This window comes from Cynocephalus volans, chromosome 1, assembly GCF_027409185.1.
Source record: "Cynocephalus volans isolate mCynVol1 chromosome 1, mCynVol1.pri, whole genome shotgun sequence".
NCBI lineage: Eukaryota > Metazoa > Chordata > Mammalia > Dermoptera > Cynocephalidae > Cynocephalus > Cynocephalus volans.
In genome coordinates, this window is record NC_084460.1 from 233,756,586 (window position 1) to 233,778,393 (window position 21,808).

The 21,808-nt window shown below is 33.8% G+C and overlaps 1 protein-coding gene across 16 annotated transcripts in view; it reads right to left on the reverse strand.

The window, feature by feature from the left end:
- LOC134385062 (sodium channel protein type 3 subunit alpha) overlaps positions 1-21,808 on the reverse strand; it is an 82,534-nt gene that overhangs the window by 44,551 nt on the left and 16,175 nt on the right. For 4 of the 16 annotated variants that reach the window (XM_063107010.1, XM_063106961.1, XM_063107003.1 and 1 more), the window contains exons 8-13: positions 18,895-19,036; positions 17,954-18,160; positions 10,896-11,186; positions 4,899-5,246; positions 3,726-3,858; positions 2,159-2,397 (exon numbers count right to left, since the gene is read on the reverse strand). In XM_063107010.1, the coding sequence (XP_062963080.1) occupies positions 2,159-2,397; positions 3,726-3,858; positions 4,899-5,246; positions 10,896-11,186; positions 17,954-18,160; positions 18,895-19,036 (1,360 nt within the window). Of the gene's footprint in view, positions 1-2,158; positions 2,398-3,725; positions 3,862-4,868; positions 5,247-10,895; positions 11,187-17,946; positions 18,161-18,894; positions 19,037-21,808 lie in introns of those variants that run through there. The other 12 variants (XM_063107042.1, XM_063107034.1, XM_063107026.1 and 9 more) reach the window with 9 other exon arrangements.

Below are 21,808 nucleotides of genomic sequence, written 5' to 3' on the forward strand. Positions count from 1 at the left end.
TTTCACAAAAACATGCTACCTGAAGGAGCCTTTTTTGGGTAGGAAACAAGTGGGTTATTTATTGAGTGACTACCATGTAAATACTATGGACTATACAACAGAAAAATAGGACAGGACCTCTGCTATTGAGTAATTCATAATGGATTTGAAAACCAGGAATCACACAAAAAGAAAATATTTAATATTCAGCCATGCTTTGTTCACAAATGCATTAGGAATTAAGAAAGGTGTTACATATGGGCTGAGTGTCATGTTAGAGAAGATGGGGCTGGATTGAACCTTAAAGATACAAAAAACTGAGATGAGCTTAGTTGAATCAGAATACTCTAAATGTGAATACAGAAGCAGTGAACAGAAATATTTTACTGTATGTAAATATATAAACATTTGAGTGGGATTTGTGTGTACAGTGACAAGGCTTTTCTAACAGGACTGATGGTGTCTGATTAGGAAACAGTGGACAGTAAGTTGGTATAGGAAAGATGGGATCAGATAAGGATTCTTAAAAGCCTGGTAAAAGAGTGTTGAGCCACAAATATAGACAATAAATATTTTAGTAAGATGAAAGCATACTGAGTGCAGAGCTCTAGAAATATTTCAATAGTAGTCATGGGATAAAAAAAGAGATGCCTTGAAAGAAGAAATAATGGTTTTATGTGTCAAGTTGTATAGAAGAAATAAAGGCAAAGTAAGGCAAAATGGCTATAATATTTTTCTGAGGCTGGAAGACCACTACTAAAGGTAACATATGACTCAAATGAAATTGATAGTACTTTTAATAAACTTTGGGAAAGGTGATCTCTTAGCTGTGTTTAAAGTAATCATTGGACAATGATGTATAACAGCTGGAAATATAGGACTGGAACAGCTTATACTAATAAAGTAGATACTTCCTAGAATTGTTAAGTATATGAAAACATTGAATGATAAACATAGCCTTAATAGGTATAAGAAGAGAAGTCCAAAAAAGATCATGGACACTATAAGGAAAAAAAATCAGTATCACAAGTGCCAGAGACAAAGAAAATCCCAAGAACATGACAGGAGTTCTAATGAGTCAAGTAATGCAGAGACATTAAGGTCATTTTATTCAGTTGTTCATCCAGTATCCCCTTCTGCCTTTCTGTTGGGAATTGCTTCTCCACCTGCATGAGTCATCAGGACTACCATGTTTTCACATGCTCCCACCCTGCCAAGGCAGATTAAACCAGAGGTGAGCATATGACCCAAACAGAGTCCTATCCTGAAAGTCTTTGAACTGGAACTCAAAAAGAGATCCAGTGTTTTTCCAGTGCAAAGGTTTTAAGATATAAAACCAGTGAGCTATGACTGAATGTTTCCTGACCTAGAGACAAAAGACACATTGAATGTTTGGGCTATATCCAAAACCTTGGTTAAAGCTGTTCCCGAAGCCCAATCACAATACTGCCCTTTACATGGTTTGGTAGTCTACCTTTTCCTTTCATTCCACGTGTCAGTCACCCTCCTCACCATTCCAAGTTTGTTTGAGTTAGTAAAAAGAAAGGTCTTTGTAAATAATCTATGCAAACCCTTTTCCTACTTGTTCATCCATTTCAATATTTTCCTATAGATTTAGGAGGAAGTGTACATCAGCACACATAGACACAGATGCACACTCAAGTAATTTGAAACAAAAGTATGGCTAAATTACAAATGCATTTTTACTATTTCTTCTCTTGTATAAATATCATTGAAGTACTTTATTAGGTAATTCAATTAGAAACAACTATGCCCTTTTTAAAACATAACTCAATCCTTGGGTCAACCCTTCAATGGACATGATTTCTCTAGAAGCTGTGTGGGTTAAAACTGCATGTTTGGGGAGCCAGAATTAGATATCAAGATTTCTCTGGACTTAAATTGCTAGCAAGAACAACTGTAAAGATTTTGAGGAGTTTAGAATTGATAAGACACCATGATGAATAAGGATGGACATTAGCCTTAACAATCAATATTCATTACATTTGAATTTTAGACCATATTTCTGAGATTCTCTGTATTATTCCTTTAGATATTTCTTCCTATGAAGAAAGAGAATAAAATTTGGGGGTTCAGTGCACCATAAATTGATTTTTTTCGTATGGTCTATCTTCCCCACCCCTGCCTAAGAAAATAAGTGAGCTTCAGATGAACTTACCAAATTTCCTACAGTCAACACACTACTGAACTGCTCCGTCATGGGGTAGTGCTCCATGGCCATAAAGAGGGTATTTAAGACAATGCAGATAGTGATGGCCAAGTCAACGAATGGGTCCATAACAATTAAATTCACAAAATGCTTTACTTTTAACCATGCACCACAGCAGTCCCAGATCAAGAACACATTGGCAAATCTATACCAACACGGTGGACATTTCTGTCTAGATTCTTCAAGTTCTGGGGAATAATAAAGAAGATTAGTAAATAATAAAAATGAATTGTTGTTGCTAGTATATTATACATTATTTGATAAAATTGACACTTATACTTGGGAATGGAAGTTCATGTTACTTAGCTTAACAAACTTGAGAAGACAATTCCATTAAATATTTTCAGAAAATGCTCATTAAAAATGTCATGTAGATCAACTTTCTTTCTTTTGTGAATAGAGAAAATAAACACTTTGAATTTAATATTTTGCTTCAAAATAACTAGGTAAATTATTGTTTAAATTACTATATTCTCTTTATCAAAACAGAATTTTTAAATAAGCTTTACAGAACTATTAAATGAATCAAATAATTGTTTCTTTTGAAAGTACCTTTTTTTAGAACACTGGTTAAAGCTTTGATTCTCATTAATATGTGTGACTCTTTCACTTCTCTGATTGTTTTCACATCAGCATTGATCTCGCACACAGTGAGAATGTGGTATGTCCTTCTTTTTAGTATAGATTCAGAACAAATCTACTTGTGTGATTTATTCATATCTTTTAAAATTTTATTCTCACATATAAAAAATCACTAGAAATTTTAATGGGTGAAGCCTATTATAAAATAATTATGTGACTGGATGTCTAATACATCAAGAGGGCATGATACAAAACATAATTGATGTTTTCTAAAGAACATATGTTAGCCATGGCTTACATAATTGACTCAAAAAATTATATTACTAATATAATATCCCTCCAAACTTCAAGTAGTTGGGAATGTTTAATGTATGAGCAAGGGAGAATAGTTGCTGCCCCCTCCTGTGTGTTAAAATCAACAGGCATTTGTCTCAGCTGTCCTTTGGAGGAATGTAATAGTTGCTGTGTAGGTAGAAGATGGAGAGGAGACCGTTGTTTAGAGTATTTGTTGGAGTGGAGCACAGGTTTTGATTTGTTCAACTCATTCACATCCCTCCCCCAACCTCCATGCCTGGAGAATAGACTAAAGCATGACAGAAATATTTCCTTGTGCCTCTATATACCAAGACTTAAAAAGGAAAGTGTTTATTCTATTTGCTTAAGGGTAATGTAACATAATAAATCCTCACTGATATAATATCAAGTGGTGAACTATCACTCTGCAGACAAGATATGGGGCCAAGTTGAAAAGAAATGAGGCCAATATTAGTTTTTATAATCAATGTGATAATAATATACTTTATATATCACATACTTAGGTCTGTTATACAGTTCTGATCTTGGGTAAGAGACTTAAGTAATTCTACAAGAAAAAGGAATAGTTCCACAAACACATAATCATAGAAAGCTGACTATCCCACGGACTGCTTCTTACCCTCCATTGTGTTGGTCAGAATGCTGGCTATGCTCATGGCTCTTTGCCTTCCAGAGGAGTCCTCCAGCATCTCCATTGAAATTTGATAAGAACTTAGTCTTCTCTTTCTGACTTCCGTTTCAGTGGTGGTGCCCTGCAAACCAAATACTGATGGCTCAAACCACCCTTTTCAATGAGTAATACACTGCAGTAGCATTTCTTTAGAGAATCATGCTACATGCAATTTTTCCAGGTAACAATTTTCAGGTAATAATAATTAAATTTATCATTAAGCTATAAACACTTTTTTAAAAAGTTACCAAAGGTGATACCCTTAAACAGGAATTCACTGGTTGGATGCAATTGTATAAGGCAATCATGTTACAGAAATATTTAATTAATCTGTGAGAATTTTCAGGGAAATTTTTCATAAGTATGCTAAAATCATTTATTATTTTCTCATTCAAATACAAAATATTTTTTAGTTTATATGAGTGATTAATAATAAGATCAATCTTCCCCCCAAGTAAATACTATGATTATATAGTCTCAAGGCTGAATTACTTTCTTTGAGGCTATATGGACAGTATTGACATATATGGGCCAATTTTTTTTCAATGCACAAACACAGATGTACAATGAAATGTGTGTGCTTTCCTGAGATTTCTTTAATTATTCCTACATGCAATCCTATATGAAATCAACACATTTTATTTTAGAGTCATTTTAAAATAGCACTGCAATACCGACAGTTGTATGAAAACTTCCCGTTATTATATACTATATATATATATATTATATATTGGCCATTACAATATTTAATTTTAATAATGTGAATTTCTAGAATATTAATAGATAATTATAAAATTCTGGGTGAACATACATCTATAATAAAGATTTGATTGTCAAAGTGCCCTTTATTCTGTGTTGGTAGGTCTGCTGAATTTGCAAATATTTGTTTCATCCCAGACTCTAAACATTGGGCCCTTTTAACCGAAAGCATTTGAAAGCTCACAGTCCCATACAATTCAATTGGTTCTCAAGATTCTATTGTTTTCCATTCTATTAATCATGTATTTTTTAAAAAGACTTTCACTTTGGGGAAGCAGGACTGTATAGCAGGCTAAACTGCCAGGCCTTGGTTATTTCAAATTGGTGTATAATGTCAGTAGTAGCTAGCTTATCTATTATCACCTCTGGCTGAAGTTGTCCAGTAGGTGACGTTAGTGCTGATGGTCCACCCACCAAGGAAACCACACCATTGCAATCCACACTGCTGTGCATCTTCCCATTTGCTGGAAGCCCTGGCACCATCCTGGATGACATACTGGCCTGACTAACGTTACTGTTGCGACGCTCTCCATGTCTGTGCGGCACAAACAGTGAGTCTCTCCTGCTCTCGCTGTCTTCAAATGTGCTGTGCTCATCATCAGCAAAGTCATTTTCAGATCCAACATCCTTTGTCCGACCTCTGAAGCTGAAAATGCTTGTTTTGCTGTTGCGTCTTGGGGAAAACAGGGAGCCACGGATACTCAACAGAGACTGAGGAGAAAGCAAGGAAGAAAGGAATGGGGGGAAAACATGATTCAAAACATTTTTTTATTGAAACGTAATTGATTATACATATTTGTGGGGTACAGAGTTGAATATCAATACCTGTGTACAATGTGTGATGATCAAATCAGGATAATTAGCATATTCATCATAACAAAATGTAATCATTTCTTTGTGTTGAGGACATTCAATCTCTTCTCTTCTAGCCATTTGATAACGCCAAGTAGATTAATGTTAATTATAGATGCCTAGCTCACGATTATTTAATAAAAACTTTAATATTGCAGAATCTATTTACTTGCTCCAAACTTGGGTAATCAAGTTTACAGAGAACACATATCTTTTGATATCTTTATTAAAGACGATAAGAAAATTTGAGTGTAAAGAGTGGTTTTTTTAACTAAGAAACCTAATTTTTCATTTACTAAGTGCACAACCACGTAATTTAATCTTCACTTTACTTATTGTGAGGTGGATTGTGTTATCATAATGCTATAGGTGAGGGACCAGATGCTGCAGAGGATAAGTGATTCTTTTTGGTGGGAGTGGTGATTAAATAACTAGTAGGTAGCTCCAACTTAAGGTTATTATCTGAAGGGCTTGAGACTTGGAGAATAAATTTTGGTTTAAGTGAGACTGTTGGCTCAAACTTGAAATGTTTGTACCAAATATTTTACTTCTGGATAATTTGTTCTTTTTTTCTTTCTTTCTTTCTTTTTTTTTTTTTTTTAATTTTCTTTCCATTCTGTTCTTTGGATTCTAAAAAGAAATTAGTTTACTCTCTCTCTGGACCTGTTTGTCTCTATCCACATGGAAATAAAAGTCACAAAACTTACCTTTGATGCTGTTTTCCAAATGTGCCAAGAGTTACCCAAATGGCAACCAATGATTTACTGTATGTGACAGCTGTCTGTCGCAGCAAACCCAACAGAGAGGAATTCCTAAACTGCTACATAAATTACTGTTCTTATCTAAAATTTAATACTAGCTTTAAAAAGCAAGACATATAACATGACTTCACCAAAGAGAGTGATGCAGAAGACAGCTTATTATTCTGATTTCACTTTAATTATATTAAAAAGAACTAAATAGTTCAAAAACCATTTTATTAAATATATTCACAAATCAAGTAAACAGTTTTCTAGTACCAGAAAATGGGGATTTAGCTTGAAACTCCATCTTTCACTTTTTGAATGTATTTTAATCTAGCAGAAGCAAATAATTCTGTGTTTATTCTAGCCTTGCTGATGGTTTTCAAAAATATTTATATTCAGTCTGCATAATATTTGTTTACTTCCCTCATTATTAACAATGACATTATTCCTTGCTCCCTTTGCTTGGTGTCTCACTTCCTTTCCTATCCGTCTTTATACCCAGAGTAATATACATACATGTATATACATTTGCATACATACACACATGCCAGTAACGAGCATGCCTGGACCTTCCTTTACTTCCTCTAAGCTTTCGTATAAAGCCAAATTAAAAAAAAAAAAAAATTAGTGGGAAAAAAATAGGAAGGCAGACTCTATCAAGTTTATTTTTGGTCCCTCTGCCTAATTAGGTCATGGTGATTTTTTTAGGCCTCATTTTTAGCTTTATTTTTATAGCTTTTCCCAGAATGCAAATTACCAGAATAATCTTTGTTGCCGTCTGTCTTAGTGATATTCTGGAAATATATTATTCATTAATAAATGCATAATAAATAAATTGTTTATATTCTGCACAGGAACTGTTGGCTGTCCAGCTTGTCCAACCTGAGGCTGTGTCTATTTGACACTCAATTCCTCCAGCAGGTTTGTCTACCCAATGCCAGACAGCAGTTAGACTGATTTCCCAGCAAAGTGATCATGAGATCAGACCATATGAAGACATTAACTCACTCTCCCATTTGTAAAGAATGCTAATGTTTTTACTTTCCTCAGACTCAACTTATTAATATAATATTGATTATATTCAGAATTAGTGTTTTGAAAGTTTAGTGTGTTATGTGAATCAAGTTGTGTTAAAAATACATATTTTTAGATCCCAGTTTTTTGGAATTGGAATTCAGCAAATAAGGGATAGGACTCTGGAATCTGAATTTTCAACACACATTCCAGGTGATTCAAAAGCACATGGATCTCCTACACTCAGAGAAATACTAACTTGGTCTTATGTTAATCCCTAGGACGGTACAATGTAATCATCTTAATATATTTATGTCCTGATATTGTCTCTGGAAACTGAAAATCTATCTACACAGTCTTGGTGGGGAGTATGTGGTAGGTGTATACAACTGTAACATATTTGGTACATTAATTTAATTTGCATGTTTTTATGTTGGGGTATTTTCAAAGGCAATCCAGAACTTCAAGTTTATTTGAAATTTCTATTCACTCTTTGGAAAGCATAATAATGGGTGTGAGTGCAGCTTTCAAGGCAAAAGAGACTAAAAAAGAAGAGAATAAAAATAGTATCCAGAGAAAATAAATCAAAAATAACACACTAGAAGATGCAGCAGAATGGAGGGAATACCCGCAGCTGTGGCAGCACTTTCTCTAGGGAAAGCAAACTTTCATACTAAAGACTGAAAGGCCATCTTTCTTTGCTTCTGGCATGCCAAAACATATATCCCAGGTATTTTTTTTGTTTTTCTTTACACCTTGTGGAAAGAAGATAAATGTGGATTCCTTTTCTTAATTTTCAGTAACAGAAAGGAAAGCAGAAGAAATTAGGTTTGTAAGACACAATCCTCCTGTAGTGTTTGGACTCAAAATGGGCTGGGAAAAGTCAAAATGAAGGATGATGCAGGGAATTTCAAGGTTCTAGTGGAAACATGTAAAGCGAATACTTGTTAGAAATACTCACTTAGATAGCATTTCAAGTTAAACATACGTACCTTATCAATGTCTTCACACCTACACTTGGTTATAGCTACAAAGGCTCTGGTTTAAAGTGTCTGTGTGTCCAAACAACATAGACAAAATCTTTGGGGTGATTCAGTTTCCATTAAACATCTTTAAATACTTTTTCATTTGATACTATGAGTATGTATTATCTATTTAAAAATAAAATGATGTAATAATGTAAAATAACATTTAATATTTATGTTAGCAGAAGGCAGGATACCCATAAAATTTATGGCCTTTCTGCTGTGACATACTCAAAATGTGTATTTGTTTTGAAATGCATGCCCTGTTCATCTTATGGTTCCTGTCCCCATCACCTTCACTGATTCTCTTTCCTACCAGAAAAAGTCCTTTTCTGTTTACAAAACCAGAAATTGTAAACTGCTTCTGAAATATTTCTGCTTGTGAGCTGTGTTAATGCTCTCTGTCTTTGCTGGGATATGTAAACTTAATGCTTAGTGGTTTATTTCTTTTACTTTTGAAATCTATCTATCTAAAAATATAAAATAAACTACATATAACATGTGTATATACTGGTTCTGTTTTTACTATTAAAACTCTGGCTGTCAGCTAACTTCCCTCTGCTGTTGCCTTTCTGTGGTTCACTCAGCTCCAGCAACCCACGCTGCTGAGTTGCTCCTTGAGCATTCCAGTCATACTGCCTTGTCAGGGCCTCGCACCTTCTCTTCCATCAGCCAGCAATGCTGTTCCGTGAGGTAGCCTCTTCCCTTGCTTCCTCTAAATCTTTGCCAAAATGTTTTCTTCAATTGTGGCTTCTGTTCCCATTTTCCTGCTTTAGTTTATTTTTTTTCCCATAGCACTTACTAACATAGTCTATAACTTATTTATTTTTGTTGTCTCTCTCCTCTTTTAGAATAAAGTTTCATAGGTGAATTGAATCTCTTTTGTTCATTGAAGTATTTTCTGTATGGAGAACTATTTCTGCCAATAGTAGGTGATCAATAAATAATTGTGGATTGACTAAATGAACTAATACACAAGTTTTTATTTGAGCACAATGATGAATCAGTAAGGGAAAAATACTGTTTACAAAAAAACATTAATATGTCCATGTAAACATTGCCACTCTGCATGTATATTTGTGAGTAATTGAAACTACTCAAAGGTTTTTATTTTCCCTCATTTGGAATTCATTAACCCATTTTAACTTAATGAGACTTATTCTTTGTCATATAGATTTTCTATATATTGCTTAATCTCCCACAGCTCTCTAAAGTGGGTATTACTACTTCATTTTACAGAAACCTTACAAAGTATAAGTGACTTGACCAAGCTCACAGAACTAGTTTGGAATTGAGATATGAACACAGGTTTTTATAACATCAATGATTATGCTATAGTGCCAAATACTCGCAATCCTAATGATTCCTAATAGTTTTAAGAATGCCAAAATATAGAGAGTGACTATCTAGGGAAAAATCTTGTCTGAGAAAATGAGTTATCCTACAGAGCTTCAAGTTAATCCTAAATGCGTTATACTGATTTAATTCTATATTTATATTTGTATTATGCAAGATGGTAGTAGTGGGATTTCTTGACTTAATATTATTTGTAGTAAAATGATTTTTATCTCTTAACTCTTTGTATTCATGTCTATTTTGCCCTAATATGAGAATACAAGTTTTAAGCTATTAATATAGCTTATTTTTCTTTTAAACATTTTTATTTACATACTTAATATAAATTATAAAATAAACACTCACAAATAACTTGTGTATCCCCTTTCCTCCCAACCAAAAGCTAAACACTTTACTGAATTTTGTGTTTATTACTCCTACTTCTTAAAAATTTAAAAAAAAAATTTTTTTTTTAGGTTTTTGTTCTTTGTTAAAAGGATATCATACCCCTTGGTTGATTTACCATTTTTTGATTTAAATTAATTATGTACTGTGTCCCTCAAAACATTAGGGTATAATTCTGACTCAGATTAATTTGATGAGAAGGATTTATAATTCATAGCACATGAAATTCTAGTGGAAACAAATAGAATGTTTAAAGCCATAACTATACTTTTCACAGATTTCATAACTATTTACTCTTTACATTATACAATCTATAAAACTCACTAACAACAAAGAGCTGAAATATTTTTTCCTCTGTGACTTGGAAATATGCTGAAGAAATGGGTAGATGGCATTAAATCAGAGCAAAAACAGACTGCCTTCAATGTTGTTCTCTTTAAAGCATTTAGGTCTAAATTTCATCCTAATGTATCATGGCGTGACCTCAAGCCAACATAATGGAGACTCGTCACAATACAGTTCTCATATCAAAGGGTAAATGCAAAATCCAAAGAGACATTTCTTTTCAAAATTCATACATGTGTTACAATAACAACCTCAGATGATAAAGGCAGAAACCCATTCCCACAGAATATAAGTTTATCTGAGGTCTCAAAAACAGAAAAGGGAAACAAGAACTGTCTCACTGAAGAGAAAAGCCTGATAGGTAGGTTGCACCAAAAAAAGAAAGACAGCAGATTAAGAAATGTGGTCTCAAAATACTGAAATGGTTAAAGCTAATTACTTTAAATTAAAAGTTATTAATGGTTTAATAAAATCCCTTTTAAAGACAATTTATGATAAAAATCTGAATAACTATATTAAATATTAGTTCCCTGTGCCTCACTTAAATTGGATATTACAAAAACATAGCAAAACAAAACACAGCAATTACAAAGCAGTAAGTAGCAATGACAACCAGAGCACTTAGTAGAAAATCATACCTGATGAGGGGAGCAGAATTTCTTGTCACCAGTCAGTCGGTTTCCTTCCATGGAAAAAAGGAAGCTTCTTCTTTTGACACTGTCTTCAGATTCAGATTTGGGAAACCTGTCTCCCTCTCCTTTGCTGTTTCCTTCGAGATGCTCCCTCTGTCTTCTTTTCTTCCTTCGGTTCCTCCACTCCTTAGCACTTTTGGAGCTTAGCTTTGATGCTTCTGAAGAACTTTCCAAGAGCTCTCCTAATCCACCTATTCCACTGAAATCTCTTGAAGCAGCTGATGCTGCTGCGACTGCCTGTTGTAAGACAAAGCCAGGCACTGCTTAGAACATATAACTTTGAAAACTGTTGACTATGGTAAAAATGTTGCCATGTAAGACTGTTAACTATATGTGAAAATTATGTCTTCTGGTTTCATTATTAAGTAAAAATATGACTTTACTTAATAATAATCTTTATGTTTTTAATAGCATAAAACAATATGGTGGTCTATGCATTAAGGCAGGAGAAGTCTAGTTTTGCACATCTCCTAAATCATCTTTTTTTTTTTTTTTTTTTTTAACACTTTTAGATTAACTTCAGTTCAGGAGACAGTTCCTCTCTTAATAGTGTAGCAAATGTTCTCTTAGTGGTGGTTGCTCATCAGATTACTATTCCAATTCCATGCATAGAATTATTTTTACCATGTACAATTATGAACAACAAAGTGGTATTTTTTCCCTCTAAATTCAGGACAAAAAACTTTCTTTTCTTTTTTATGAACTCAAAACATTTAAATTGTCTATAATTTTACCTGTAGATGGAAGTTGTGGGAATGTATTGGCTAGTTTATTTTCATCTTTCATTTGAATTACATTTAGGACTATAGTTCACATTTCTGGCGTCATGTTAATCCCAGAGAATTTATTACATAGCACTTTTAGTTTTAAATTTTTAAATATTTATAAAGTTTTTACTATTGTTATCAATAATAACAAATGGTTAACATATCAATAAATACCTGAAATAATCATTCAAGGAATTATGAGTACATATTCGAATATTTTCTTTCTACATTTCAGCATTAAGTATTCTCTTAAGCATTTTTAATTTCCGTATCTGCTAATGAAACCCAGCTACCTTTGAGGTGGAACATGGCAAATGTTTTGTATTTTCATTTATATAAATAGTATTTTTAGACTGGAAATGATCTAGTCATGACATAGAGAGGATATGAAACAATAATATGGCACATATCAAAGCCAAGTTCTCATTAAGTATATTTCTGTTTTTAAACATAACCACAGAAGTGGAAATAATTAAATTATGAGAATATTGGTTCAACTTTTTACATATGTCATCACTAAATACAAACAACTCTAATTTACTGTTTTGTTTACCTTCTCCACAGACTGTAATCTAGATAGAAATTTTATCATTATTTGTATTCACAGGGCCTCTGATGTCACCTGACATAAGAAAAAAGGCTCAATAAATGTTTGATGAATAAAGATTTTAAAAGATATTTTACTTTCAATTGTTTCATAGACTGAGATGGGGGTGGGGGGAGAACAATACACACTTAGCCTTGACTTTTCAAGATCTCATAAAAGACTATGTGTCAGAATGGTCTATATAACAGCAACATATTTTAGGAAGGAATGAAGATAGATAAAACCATTTATAATGCTTTGACAACACTTTGTGCCTTATGTTTCCTAAGTATTTTCCATTTTTGAATTTCATCTCAACCAAAATTTTTTTTAAAAAAGAAGGCTTTAAAACTAAAGGTACTATGCTACAAATTCTCTAGGATTAAAATGGCCACAGGGAGGAAACCATCATACTAAATATAGTGTTAAATGTATGTGTTAGACTAAGCAACACATAAAATGTAGCACAGATATTTGTTTATATTGAGCGCTATATTCATTATGGAAACCCAGATCTAAGACTTGATATAAGACAATGCCCAACATTTAAATGAAACACTAATTCAAAATTTAAATATTTATAAAATTACAGTCAGATAGCCAGATTTTTTATTGAATTCTTGATCATCAGTATCACTTCTAATATTATTCACATTGAGAGATGAGAAATATTAAGGATCTTTGTAAAAGACTGTGCATGTAAAATAAAGCAAATAAATGTAGCACTTAGTTGGAGCAAGTTAGATATAGTTACATAGTGCTTGATACATAAGGTGATATACCCCATTTGTTGAAAGAATGAAAATACATGTATTCTTTTTTATCCAAATAAAATCTTTAATTCTTTCTATTTTGCATAGACACAAACAAAACACACCATGCTATTCTTTTATTGACTTGTTTGTGCTTGTAAACAAAGGAAATGGTCGTAATATTCCCTTGCCATAATATTGAAACTCATGTTCATTTAAATCACTTCCGGAATTTGTTTTGTGTAAGACACGGTTTCCCTACCTATTCTGGGTAACAGTTCAAATAACTCAAAACCAAAACAGATTTCTCATGCAACAAAGGTATCCTCCGACACAACACATTTTCTGTGTCACTCATCAACTCAAATCTGTCACTTGTTCCATGTCCAGGGATTTGCCGATTCCCTCAAAGGCAGATGTTTCCTGTCATCTCTCATGTCTGTGTACCTGTTTGTACCCAGCTCTGTGACACTGCCAAAGTCCTGCTTACTTAAATAGTGTTACTTTCACAACTGATTTGCTGAATCCTTTTGTAACAACAACACATTTACGCTTAATATTTAAACAGGGGATAACATGTTCTTATAACATTTCTGTGTGATTCAAAATAGGCTCTATAGCTCACTGTATCTATGTGTCCTTAAAAATATAGCAACATGATTAATACTTCATTCATTTTAAACTTAAAATCCAGTTAAAATCCTATTCAGAGCTACAAGACGTTAACTACACTCATTTCAATTTTACCACTAATTATATTAGATCTCTTAAATGCCACTATTTCCAATTTTGTCCTAAAGCTTACTACTAAATTTTTTCCTACCAGGCCGATATAGACTCCTATGGGATTTGCTAAACTGGGCACTATCAGACATTTAAAGATCATAAACTTAATGCGAAACACAATTACGCATGCCAATCTCAGACGAAACATTTATTTCTTTGTAGAGTTTGTCTTTCTTCATCTTTTAAAGTCACACTTGATTTGTGAGTCTACTGAGCTGAATATGTCATTTTTCATGTCTACACAGTGATTAGAAATAGGAGTCCCCTCATCAGATATTAAATAAAAATGGAAGTGATGCTAGGCCTCATGAAGTCACTGGCTAGATATTAATTCTTGAGGAGTCACAGGTGGTTAGCAAGACAAGTTATACAGCAGCACAAAAGTTGTTATAGGTTCTCTATCTCTCTCTCTGCCTCTGTTTCCTCCTCTACCTCAATGCTGGATATTTATTAGTCATCATTCCCTGTGCTGTCAATAAGGAACTAAAACTGATTTGGTACTGTGCTATCCCAATTAATATTAAAACACTTTATCTGGGATCAATTTAAATTTTGTATGTATGAAGGCTAAAGCTGAGCAAAATCATGATGATTTGGTCACTGGAATTCAGTAACTGGCTAAGTTAATAGAACTGACATTTTCAGCTGACCTAATCATAATGTAGATAATTAGATTCTTCAAACTTCTATTAGTCATTGTGCACTTTTACTTCTAAATTTAAAAAGATTTTGCTCTTTTAATTGATGCCATATTTTACCCTGAAGTGGCTGCATTTCAGAATAAACTTATTCTTGTATTGTGTTATATGTGTAGCATTTTCAAGCACATTACTTTGTTTTTATAAATGATAATCGAATAACTCAGTGCTTTAAAGTGTAATTATATGCAATATATAAATATTATTTTCTATAACATTTATTTAAAACTTTAAAATAAAGAAAGTTCTTGTCCTGTAAATATGCATCTTATTTTCTTACAAATGTGTTTTATTTTTGGTGACATGAAATAAAACTCTTAAACAATTGAAACATAGTAAAACTTTCTGGCAAGCGTGAGGGGTATTTTATAACATTTCCAAGTATTGCCAAATTTGTTTTTAGTTTCCCTTTTAAAACCAATAAAATATAACAGGATTACTACTCTGTACCCAATGATAAGATGAAAATAGCAGAGCCACCATGTTCAGCAAATACTGAGTGTATGGTTGAGCTCAGTAACTAGCTAAGCAACTCATTGCTATATCTTTGTTTCACCAAAATAGTCTCTAAGAAAGGACCAAATGCTATATATTGCGCATCTTCAAAGTAACTCGGAATTGTGAAGAACTTAAATTTTGAACCTACAAATTCCAAGTGTATATTGTCATTCAAATTATACTTCAAATATCTGCAACCAGTCATCTGGAAAAAAAAAAAAAAAAAAAAAGTCCCCAAAAAGTCAGAATGTAAAAAAAATTATTTGGACTTCTGCTTCTTGCCAAGATAGAGTATTAGGGACCAGATTTGTTCTTTCTCCCAAAACAACCAATGAAACAAACAAAATGCATGTAACAATGGTTTGGAAGACACGGAACATCTGGTCAGGATGTTCTGAGATATTGGGAAATGGTAAAGAAAGAAAGCGAGCTGCATGATTTTCTTAGTTTATGGCTTTGAACTTCCAGACTGTGGAATAGAAAGGGAATGTCTTTGCAGACTCCATAAGTGGAGGAGATGTAGATAAAAGTCCCAGGAAAAACAAGGTGGCTATATTCACAGGACAGAGTCCCACAGAGGAGAAAGCTGAACAGAGAGAGAACTCTAGAGATCTTCTGAGGTCCCCCTTGATTACTGAGAATATCCACCAATGCATGTGTGTTAGGAAACTACCTGAGGCTGAGGATTAGAGGGAACACCACCAGCACTCACACTGTGCCAGAACAGTGTTTGTGCCGACCAGCTACACAGGTAAACATTTCATTTTAAATGGAACATTGGGTAGAGTATTCAGAAAAAGTTTTCACTCAGTAGTGGGGAATGATTAGTCTTAGAATAAATGCTGCTCTGATTCTCCCTAACAAAAGTTCAAAAGTTTGATGATACAAAAGGATTAAACTTTTTGCAAACGACATAACTATTTCCTAAATAAAAATCAAGACTTTTTGTAGGAAAATAAAAATATCCAGAACCCAAAAAAGTAAAACTGACAGTGTCTGGAATTCAGTTGAAGATTGTCATAAATGTTAAAAAGCAGGAATAAATATATGACCAATAACGAAAAGAAACATTAATCAAAACTGACCAAGAACTGACACAGATGTTAGAATTAGCAGATACGGACTTTAAACAGTTGTTATAACTGTATTGTGAATGTTCAAAATGTTAGAGACATAGGAAATATTAACAAGATGCAGATTAAACTTTTGGAGTTGAAAACTACAATGTCAGATGAATAATCCTGTACACTGGATGTGATTAACGTCAGATTAGATGCTGCTGAAGAAAAGGTGATAAACTCAAAGACAAAGCAGTAGAAACTATCCACACTGAAATTAACAAGCTGATTCTAAAACTCATAGAACTATAAAGGACCTAGAATAGCCAAAATGGCTTTGGGGGGAAAAAAAAACAGACAAACAAACAAACCATAAAACAAAGTTGGAGAGCTACCACTATCTGATTTTAAGACTTTTAAACTACAGCAATTAAAAGAGTGTGGTATTGGTGTAAAGAGAGACAAATAAGTCAACTGAACAGAATAGAGTCCAGAAATAGACTCACTTATGGACAACTGATTTTTAACAAAGGTTTGAGGGCAGGTTAGTGGAGAAATGATATTTTGTTCAACAAATGGTGTTGTAATAATTAGATATCTATGTACAAAAAAAAGAAAAAAAAAAATCTCAACACACAACTCACACCTTACACAAAAATTAACTTAAAGAGGTCATTGACTCAAATGTAAAACATAAAACAATGTAACTTTAGAAGAAAATTGAGAGGAAATCTTTGTGGTGCTGGCTTGGCAAAAATTTCTTAGATGCAACACCAAAAACATTATTTTCATAAAAAGCCAAAAAGAAAAATAAACCTGATGAACCATACGTCATCAAAATTTAAAACTTTTGCTCTTAAAGCTGTTAGGAGAATAGAAGCACTAGTTTCAGACTGGGAGATAATACTTGCAAGGCATGTATGACAAAGGACTTGTTCCCAGAATATATAAGGAATACTCAAAACTCAAGAATAAGAAAACAAACAGCCCAGCAAAAATAATAAAATGGCAAAAGATTTGAACAGCCACTTCATAAAAGAAGCTATACAGATGGAAAATAAGGACAGGAAAAAGTGCTCAACAGCAGTAGTCATCAAGAAAATAGAAATTAAACAACAGTGTGATACTTATTAGAATGGCTAAACTTAAAAAGCCTGACCAAACCAAATGTTGGCAAAGTTGCAGAAGAATTGTATTGACACGATTCAGGCTTTTACTATGTTTCCACGTGATCTTCACCTTCAATATATGTGTTTTTTTTCTCTTTTTTAACCAGTTCTGTGCTTCTTTTCTACTCATGACATGAATGCTCCATTCACTATACCCTTGAACCCAAACAGCCTTTAGTACTGGCATAAAGTTGGCATCCAACTTTAGATGACTTCCTGATATCCTCATATGGCCTAGCAAACACCATTTGTGTTACAGAAATCCCAAAGAATGGTTAAGCATAGGTATGCATAAAGTTTTCTTGTTAACATTTGAGATTAACTAACCTCAGAATAAAATCTTAAATGTTACAATTAGAGTGAAACACTAGTAAATATCAGTTATATTCTTTTCCAAATTAATCTAAAAGTTAAATTCCCCCCTCAGGTTTCATGAGCAACCGCATAATAAACCTTTTCCCTAATGTATTCTCTACCTACTAGCTAATTTCTATATATATAATATCTAAAAATTCCTTTGACTCCAACTTTAGAAACAATTTTAGGTTTAAGTAACTTTATCTCTTCTAATGACAATGCCTGTATACAAAATGAAAAGCCAGTTCCAATTTGACCTATATGCTATAACAATATTCCTACTTAGAAATTAAAAACAATAATAATAAAGCTTTGCATATTATCACTTCGTACCTGAGCTTCTTCCTGTTGCTTTTTAAGCTGTTCAAGCATCTGCTGAAATTCAGCCTCCTTCTGTTCTGCCTCTTCCAAAGTGGCCTGATTCTGTTCCTCATAGGCCATGGCCACCACAGCCAGGATCAGATTCACCAAATAAAAAGAGCCCAAGAAAATTACCAGGACAAAAAATATCATGTATGTCTTCCCAGCAGCACGTAATGTCTAGGGGGAAAAAGGAATAATTTCATCAGTGTTTTAGTATAATGTCCCCAAATAAAGATCTGCTTGTCATAGTTAGATAGTCAGGAGACTAATGCTTTTTAGTTTTCAATTTATTTTGACCAAGATTTTGGTGTTAAAATGAGCAAGGACACACACACAGATAATAATCATATCATCTGAGATTTGATTGTACTGTCATTTGATATAAATATGTTTCAAATTTGTATATATTGGATATATATTTAAGTTCCACTAAAATGCTTTTGTTGGGGTTCATAATGCAGGGCAATATTACAAGTGAGAGGATTATATTTTTAATTCCTTTCATAGGGATTCTATTTCCCTAGCAGCCTACTTTCCACACCATCTAGAGATGACATCTTTCTTCCCTCCTCTTCTAGCCTCAATAAGCTATAGCTTTAATTAGAAATTTTTATGTAATTGATTTTTTAAATCTTTTCACGGGTTGTTTTTATCTCCACAACTAGATTATAAATTCCTCAAAGTCATGAAAATTTTTTACATCTTCCTAGCAGAACGCTATTGTATAAGAAGCTCTCAGTACACATACAGTGCATATATTTACTCAATGAATGAGCAATTAGGATTCTAGGCACACTTGCTTTATAGTGGATCCTCCTCTGTATTCCAGAGTTTTATAAGCAAGTATCCACACCTGTTATTTCATATATGTTTATAAAAATAAAACTTATACATGTTAGTTTGGATCTTACCAACTGGTAAAGATTCTCCCAGTAGTCCTGAGTCATAAGTCGAAATAGAGACAGGAAAGCCCAGCTAAAGGTATCAAAGCTTGTGTAGCCATAGTTGGGGTTTCGACCAGCCTTCACACAAATGTATCCTTCTGGACATTGGCTGTAAGAGAGAGAAATGGAGGTAGGGTCAGCATAAAATTATAGCAATTTCAATCAATTTTGATTTATAGGAATTTTCAAAACTCAGAGTTGCTATCTGTGATAAATTTTCTTGCCTTCATTTCCAGAACACTTTAGGTGATTGCTCATTGTGAAAGTAATCAGATTAAATTTATTTTAAAAACCAGTAGAAGATTTATGTAGACATTTAGAATGGCAGAAATGTAGCAAGCACATATTTTTGGCTCTGACACCATCATTATTCTACTCTTTACAAATAGGTAAGAATAAATAATTAAAAATTAAAAGACAGAAAACAGCCAAAGGGTAAGGAACCACTTAATGAGCTATTTCATTAGCCAGATTTGTAGAATTTTCTAAAATAAAATTTATATTTTAGAACAATTTGAGATATTATTTATTCATTAGAGTACCACTCCTTTTGCCTTTAGTCTTACAGATTCCACTCATTTCCAAAGTTAATTTGATTAGCGCATTATTAACTGACCTCCAAATACATTTTTAATGTATTTAGATATTTTTGTTATAATCTATATCCTCCAACTTCACAAAAGATTTTCAAATATTTGCATACATTAAAATTCACTCTTTTTGCTATAAAGTTCCATGAGTTTTGATAAATGCTTAATGTTTTGTATTTACTATTACAGAATCGTAGAGAATAATTTCTTCACTCTGTGCTTCTGCACCTAGTCAACCCCCCACTCTGAACTCCTGATCTTATTGCTGTTGTTTTGTCTTCTTCAGAATGTCATGTCATCGGAATCATACAGTATGCAGCTTTTTTTTTTTTTTTTTTTTGTCGTTTTTTCTTGACCGGCACTCAGCCAGTGAGCGCACCAGTCATTCCTATATAGGATCCGAACCCGCGGCGGGAGCGTCGCCGCGCTCCCAGCGCAGCACTCTACCGAGTGCGCCATGGGCTCGGCCCATATGCAGCTTTTTGAAGTTGGCTTTTTTCACTTAGAAATTTGCATTTAATTCATCAATGTCTTTTTGTGCCTCAATAGCTCATTTCTTTTTATCACTGACTAATAGTTCATTGTATGGGTATACCTCAGCTTATCCATTTGCTATTGAAGGACATCTTGATTGCTTCCAGTTTTTGTTGGTTATGAACACAGCTGCTATAAATATTCACATGCAGGTTTTCAAACTGGTTGGCAGAATACCTAGTAGTGCCATTGTTGGATCATATTGTAAAACTATATTTGTTTTGTAAGAAATAAGAAACTGCCAAACTGTTTTCCAAAGTAGCTGCACCATTTTGCATTCCCACCAAAAATGAATGAGAGTTCTTGTTGTTCTGCATCCTCACCAAAAGTTGGTATTGCTAGATTTTGTTGTTGTTGTTGTTTGTTTTACCCCTTCTAATAGTTGTACAGTGGTAACTCATTGTTGTTTTAATTTGCAATTCCCTAATAACAGATGATGTTGCCCATCTTTTTATACCCTTATTAGCCATCTGTATATATACTATTGTGAGGTATCTGCTCAGATCTTTTGCTATCTTTAAATCGGGCAATTTGTTTTCCTACTGTTGAGGGTTTTTTGGGGGGGGGAGTTAAACATTATTTATTTTTTAAAAATCAAAATCATTAGGAAAATATTTCACAGCCTTGAAACAGCAGAGAGGCTATATTATCAAGTAATAAGTTGGTAAAGGGACAACAAGGTCCTTACCGAAACGATAAGGTGCCATACCAGGGCAAAAACACTGCATGTTGAAAAGGCCCCAGGCAAAAATGGTATCTGATAATGGGAGCTTCCCTCCCCTGCTCTAAGGGAGTCACAGCTTGTCCTAACTTAAGTTTCTTGCTTTTGATCCCTTGACCTTCCTGTTGCTAGGGGATTGTCTCAACAGGGATCTGTTAATTCAGGGACTAAGCAAGCAATGCTGGGTTTGGACCTCTTACATTCCACTCTGTTCTATGAAAGTCAGATTTTTCCAAATCCAGTACTTCACAACTCTCTTAAGTAGCCAACAGTTCCTCTTTACTGTTCATTCCCGGATACTGCCATATGTCACAATCAAAACCCCCTTTCCTTTCAAGGGGAAAGTGTTACCACAACTGTCACTCTTCTGCAGACAGCCTCAGAGCCCACTGGGCAATGAGAGGGAAGCTCTGCTCTGCTCCCTATACTCAGTGTGACATCGTCTCTCGTGGCTTTTTTTCTTTCTTTCTTTTTTTTTTTTTTTTAGCATGGTCTCCAGGCTGAAAAATTCAGTGTGTAAGAATTTCAAGAAATGCACATCCACATCTTTATATCCGGAAGAGGAACCAAACTACTCTCCTTTCCAACTCCACATCTTAAATTAACTTCATGCCCTTGCATATAAAACAAAATCAAGCAAAGTGAAGCCCTAGAATCCCTTTTTCCCCTTCTAAATTAGTGACCTCCTGGATTTCGTTTTATAGCTTATGCAAAATGGTGTGGTGACACTTCTGGTAAACAGCAGGTTGGCAACAAACAGAAACATCTCTCTGCAAACTCCACCAGATCATAGGCAACTGCCAGCCTATTGGTACCTGTGCTTGTGTAGTAAGAAGAATCTGGTAACTTTGAGCACTCTGGCTTGGTACAAGGGAGATTCCTACTGCCAGGACAAACACATGTCACATGAAATTTAGGCTCTAAAACACTATTTTGGACCAAATTTTAGCACCAGTTTTTTCCATTTCACTTTCTAGGATTGAAACATAAAAGAATCAGTGTCCGGAGGCAAATGACATATGCTTTAAACTTGCTG